Here is a 5,857-nt window from a genome sequence, read left to right as displayed (position 1 = left end):
TCTGGGAGATCAGGACTCTCTTCGAGATGGGGAAAAAGCTGTGCTTAAAGAATTAAAGAATTCAGAATGAAGATTAAATTGGTAGCATATCCCCATACCCTTGTAATTTTTTTTATGTTGAATTTTGTTCGATTCCTAAACTTTCTAATGTGGGTGCCTCAGAACATACCAAGACCATTCTTTTGATTTCTGATAGGATTTATGTGCCTCACTTCAATCCAACATTACTTTTGATGAAGAAAATAAACAAAGAAAAAAAAAAAAAAAAAACATGCCACACATTTTGTACTTTCATAGGTTTATATACGAAAGTGGAATATATAGAATATGTTATTAGGGCAAATCCAAAGATAAGAGTTTCCCAAATATACGAAAGTGGAATATGTATGTATCATCAGGGAGATCCACATCTTTAATTTACAACTTTTGTGAAAAATATCATCCAGGGAGATCCATATCTGTAATTTACAACTGTTGTGAAAAATATGGTGGGCAACCGTCTCATGGCCACAAAAATATGTGCGACCATGGTTACCCACAATGTAATTGCTCCAAGAAGGCATTTAAGCAACTTGTTGCTCTTAGGCGATCCATTCCAGGTAAAACATGTAGGCTAGGTGTCCAAAATTAGTCCACCATATTTTACCATTGATAAGAAAGATCTTAATTCTTGATAAATTAAAACCTTGTATTTGAAAACATTCAGGCAAATTGTAACAGGGAAAGACCAATAAAAGTCATTTCACCTAAGCCTTCCAGTACCAATTCTAATGATCACCTTGAGCATTTTGTTTGACGCTCGAGTTTGTATATTTATAAGTTGGACACACATGATTGTTTCTTAACTGAGAAATCTCAGTCGCTCTGAGGAATCAATAGTCAACATCCCATACTATCATAGTATCATCTACGAAACAAGGCTTCTCACTTTATGCCATCTAGTGGAAAAACCAGAGACAAACGTGAAGAGATGATCAAGAATCATCAATAACTTCCGAGTTACTTGGAGGAGAATCCAAATCAAAGATAATGAATATAATAATCCCACGGAAACACAAGATAGTCGGGCAAATAAGTCAATTTTTTGTGGTCGGCCAATTCGCCACCGATTGATGGAAAAAAGGAGGTTGCCGCTCAGGGAACATGCACTGCAGGTTTGCAAAAGATTTATTAGGAAGATCTATCCTTTGTTTCGAACCCAACTTTTACTTTGGAAAATGAAAATCAAAATGTTTTCTTGTAGAAAATTCAAGAGAAATAAGAAAAAGTAAATTCCTTATTTTTATTTTCAGGAAGTTCGAAGGAAAAAAAAAATTAAAACTTAAGGGAAAAGAAATAAAGCATACGGTGTGCAAGGTAGGGAAATTGATATCCGGAACATATTTTAATCTCCCATGAATTTTGATTTTCAGATAAGAATCTTGGTATCTCATTATTAATAAAATAGTAAAATACAAAGATGGTTAAAAGCCTCTTCTCTTCTCTTAATCAACTACTAATTTTAAATTACAATAGTAACCTTTGGTTCCTATCCTTTTCCTCGTTATTCTAAGAGGAAAATAGAATCTACGCTTCAGTTGTACATTTTCCAGCATATATTCCCTTAAATATCCAAACAACTACGCATTTTCATATTTTTTTACCCTTGCGTTTTCCAGGGTCCGAACGCGGGCTTACAGTTTTATACAGATGGGTCATCTTGATTTCATGTGTTTTGGGTTTGATTTTAAAGGGGTCATAAGCAAAGGGTGGTAGAGGAGAAATTTCTTGGCGTTGTAGAGCACCCAAATCTTGTGAAACTCATAGGTTATTGTGGTGTTGATGGACAGGGAGGGATTCAATTTAAGTACTACTTATTTATGAGTATATACAAAACAGAAGCTTCTAGATCACCTTTCACCAAGCCCAACCCACCTCAAACCAAGGTTAGATATAACAATTGCATCTGAAGAATAAGAAAGCTTCTATATGCCTGTTTACGCATGACTAGGAAGCTCCCATTCTTTTCCCCAAAACTCCAAATCATAATTCTTCGTACATGTCATCACTCCTATCCATACTCCTAAAACTTTTATAGTTATCTACAACAAATTCGAAGCACACAAAATCTCGCAATAATGAAACTTACAGTGATGTGACTGGGCTTTTTACGGCCGGGCCAGAGCAGGCGGCCAAGGGAATCACCAGGTGACCCATGGAACGGAAACCTCGATACGTCTGGGTCGGCTCCGAGGGATTTGGGTGCTACCAATTTGTTGAAGAGAAGGATGTCACACCTGGCAAAGTTTTTGGGGGGGAGTGTTCAGGGCATGAGTAGTAGCAGATTTATCGTGATCATGCAGAGAGATCTCAAGTTACTTTATGATATTTTTTGGTTGGCTTAGTGGGTTGTTACAAAACAACGCAAGCATTTGACAGTTAATCTGACAGCGTAGATAAGTTGAGGAATTCAATTCTGGAAGAGAACTGACTAACTTCATATGAAACGCTCCGTACATATATCCAAGAGCTATCAGATTCGCAATTAAACAGCCATAATATAGTATGAAACTAGATAAGAGAAAAACCCATCAGAGCTATCGAAATGTGTTTACCTCGAAGAAAATACTTCATTGGTCCAATCATCGCCTTCTCGTGATCATCAACGCCCCAAAGTGGTATCCATATCCAATCTGCAAAAGTATACCATGAAGTTGTGCTGGTCTCGAGCCGAAAAGGAAAAAAAAAATATAATTCTATCTACGTACCTTGCTGATCACACGTGTATAAGGTGTTGGAAGATGTTTTAATCGGTCTTCTCAACCACCACACCGTGTCCCACAATGGAAACTCCGATTTCGTGCAACTGAACAAGCTCAGAAACTCTCACGACTTTTTGAGGCGCCTTATCCCACCGTGATTGAACTTATATTGACATACAACCAAGTAGAGGTTTAAGATGGTAAAAAAAACGAACCAACTTTCAGGACCCCTTAAAAAAAAAAGAATTCCACTTGGCCTAAGAAAACTATTCTTTGCTTCTATTAGCGCTACAAAAATAACTGTATGTAACGTGCATAAGGGAATCGAGAAAAAGGCTTTTCCGAGACACTTTACTCGCCCGACCTCGATTTTTTCCCGCACGGCGATAGGCCACGGCCATTATTTTATAGGAAACGCGATCAAATCTGAAGGAAATCTCACTAAGCCTCTGACACCAAACTAGAGCCTTGTCGGGCATGCCGTGCCTACAAAAACGAGACAATAGCATGTTTATCGTGACCACGTTCGGGACAAAAGACATCTTCAATAGCTTAGCCATCAGAATCAAAGCCCTGTCGGGAACGTCGACACAAGCCGCTCTCAACAAAGTGGTGTACGTCACGGTGCACGGTAAAATCCCGGCCGAGACGAGCTGGTCCAACATCTTCACGCCCCGATTTAGTTTCCTAACGCGACAAAAAGCTTGGATGAATATGTTATACGTAATTATATCCGGATCATGCCCACTTGCATACATGTTGACCAGAACCTTATCGGCGGTGATCAAGTCAAACGCTCGACAATAACCGTTGATCAAGGTGTTGAACGTGACAGTGTCTGGTCTCAGCCCAATCTGGTCCATGCCCATAAACACATCTATCGCGCCCTTCATTTTCCCGACCTTACAAAACCCGTCGATGATAATATTGATCGTAAAGATATCGGGAACGAGCCCTTTGAGTCTCATCTCTTCAGTCAGCTCCAAAGCTTCACTTAGCCTTCCCGTGCCACAGAATCCACGGATCAACGAGTTGTATGTGAAATTATTGGGCACCAAGCCTTTCCTCAACATATCCGATAACGCCTCGCAAGCCTCGTCCACTATGCCCGCTTTCGAAAGCCCGTTGATATAGGCCGAGAAGGCAATAGCATCCGGGTATACGTCTCTTCTTTCCATCTCAATCCAAAGGCTTCTCGCTCCATCCAAGTCCCCGGTCCTGAAATAGCAATCCAAAAGTAAAGTGAAAGCCACTTTGTTGATAGGAAGTCCCTTCTCTGAAATGTCACACACGAGCTCTCTGACCTCGTTGAGCATTCCCTTCTTCGACAAGCCCATCACTAAATAGTTACACGTGGCAGACGATGGACGTAATGCGTGGCCGATCATGAGCTCGTAGATCCTTAATGCCTTTTCTTCCAACCCCTCCCAGCTATACAACGCGATTATCGAGTTGAAAGTGACCACACTAACAGGCAAGCCCTTCTCCAGAGAGCTCTCTAACAACTCCACGGCCTCGTCTGCTCGACCGGCCCAACACAGAGCTCCGATGGAGACATCGTTGAAGGAGCTATCCTGAAACGAGCCAGGCTCGGTCAAGCTCCTCAGCAACCCTTTCATGTCCTCTTTCTTGCCGTATCGGTAGAGAGCCCCGATCAATATGTTGAATGTGACCCCGTCGGGGAGCACGCCCCGGTCCCTCATCTCCCCAAGAAGCGCTGTTGCACGGCCGAGGTCCCTCGCCTTCACATAACCGTTCATCATGGAGTTGAAAATCCCGACGTCCGGCGAAATTTCACAGACGTAGATTCCGTCCAAGACCCTCCTCGCTCCTTCCACGTTCCCCTCCTTGCACAGAGCGTTGATCACAATGTTGTACGTGATGTGGTCCGGCTCGCAGCCCTCGGCGATCATCGAGCCCATCCACTCGAGGGCTTTGCCGGCCGGTCCGCTCTCGCAGTGCGCCCCGATCAGCGTGTTGTACGTGCAAACATCGGGCCTGCAGCTAAGCTTCCTCATGAGGTGGAACAGACTCTCCCCGATCCCGAGCAGCCCGGCTCGACAGAACCCGAGAATCAGGGTGTTGAAGGTGAGACAGCTCGGACAAGGTCCATGGCGAAACATGTCCCGGAACAGCTTCCAGACACTTCCGTGATCGCCGACCCTGAGCAACAGCCTAAACAGAGCGTTGACCGCCGAGGAACGAGGACTCAGCCCCCTCGATCTAATCGACCCCAGAATTTGCATAGCCTCGTAGCCCATCTCCGCGTCGATAAATCCCGACATGAGCCTGTCGAGAGCAGATAAATTAGACTCGTGTCCCCAATGGGCGTCCCACACGAAGCCCACCAAATCTCTGCTTCTGTCGCCGCCGATTCTCGTGAACACGCACGAAATCACGTCCCGGGCGAGGCACTGGAGATCCGCCGCCGCGAGAACGCGCGCGGTGACGCAGCAAGACCTGGCGACCTCGTCCGAGCCGTCCCTGAAGACGACCTTAAAGAACGCGAGAGCGCTCTCGCTGCCTCCCAACAGATTCATTATCTCCGCGAGGAAGAAGGGACAGAACGCCTTCGAGAGTCCCATCAGCGAGTGAGTCGGCTGGGATTTGATCAGCCTCGACAACCCGACAGCGACCTTTCGGCGGTCGCTGGGGTTCACGGCGGAGGCGGGACGATAAGAGAGAGGCGAAAATTGGTGGAGAAAGTCGAATGGTTTGTGAGAGGTCAGGGGATGGGCGCGACTGATGTGCGTTGCGCGGCGGACATTGGCGCACATCGCCGGCGGAGAGTGTTCGGCGCCTTTGGATATCTCAAATCGAGCACTCGTAAGGGGTGTTTTATTTGATAGACTCCCTCATCTTTCACATGTACTTAATTTTGGGATTTGGACATTTTTTATATAAGTTATGTCTCATTCTAATGTTTGTATTTTTGGATAAATTATATGTAAATGTGTGATATTAATATTATTAGGGGAAAAATATGAAAAAGGTATAAAAAAATTAATATTCTAAAAGTAGAGCTAATTAATATAATTTTTATCTTAACTATACCGCTATTGTAAATAGTTGGTATGGTCAAAAATCAAGAACATGCATAAATAATTAATTACTCT

The 5,857-nt window shown here is 43.6% G+C and overlaps 1 protein-coding gene across 2 annotated transcripts; it reads right to left on the bottom strand.

The window, feature by feature from the left end:
- Window positions 1–326: 326 nt before the first annotated feature.
- Window positions 327–5,605, bottom strand: LOC149390404 (uncharacterized). 2 transcript variants are annotated; one of them, XM_089620253.1, is made up of 4 exons: window positions 2,748–5,605; window positions 2,595–2,672; window positions 2,129–2,276; window positions 327–1,148 (listed from the first exon to the last, which is right to left on the bottom strand). In XM_089620253.1, exon 1 carries the CDS (start codon window positions 5,516–5,518, stop codon window positions 3,008–3,010), a length of 2,511 nt encoding a protein of 836 aa, XP_089476379.1. In that variant the 5' UTR covers window positions 5,519–5,605; the 3' UTR covers window positions 327–1,148; window positions 2,129–2,276; window positions 2,595–2,672; window positions 2,748–3,007. The 2 variants fall into 2 exon arrangements, with proteins under 2 accessions (XP_089476379.1, XP_089476380.1); XM_089620254.1 differs by lacking the exons at window positions 327–1,148; window positions 2,129–2,276; window positions 2,595–2,672 and having other exon boundaries at window positions 3,780–3,959; window positions 4,046–5,605.
- Between the last annotated feature and the right edge of the window lie 252 nt (window positions 5,606–5,857).

The sequence above is a fragment of the Urtica dioica genome, chromosome 7, assembly GCF_054948205.1.
Source record: "Urtica dioica subsp. dioica isolate 48M chromosome 7, U.dioica_male_clone48M_v1_H2, whole genome shotgun sequence".
In the NCBI taxonomy this organism is placed as follows: Eukaryota; Viridiplantae; Streptophyta; class Magnoliopsida; order Rosales; family Urticaceae; genus Urtica; species Urtica dioica.
The sequence above is the reverse complement of the archived record's forward strand: the minus strand, read 5'-3'. Positions and strand labels throughout refer to the sequence as shown.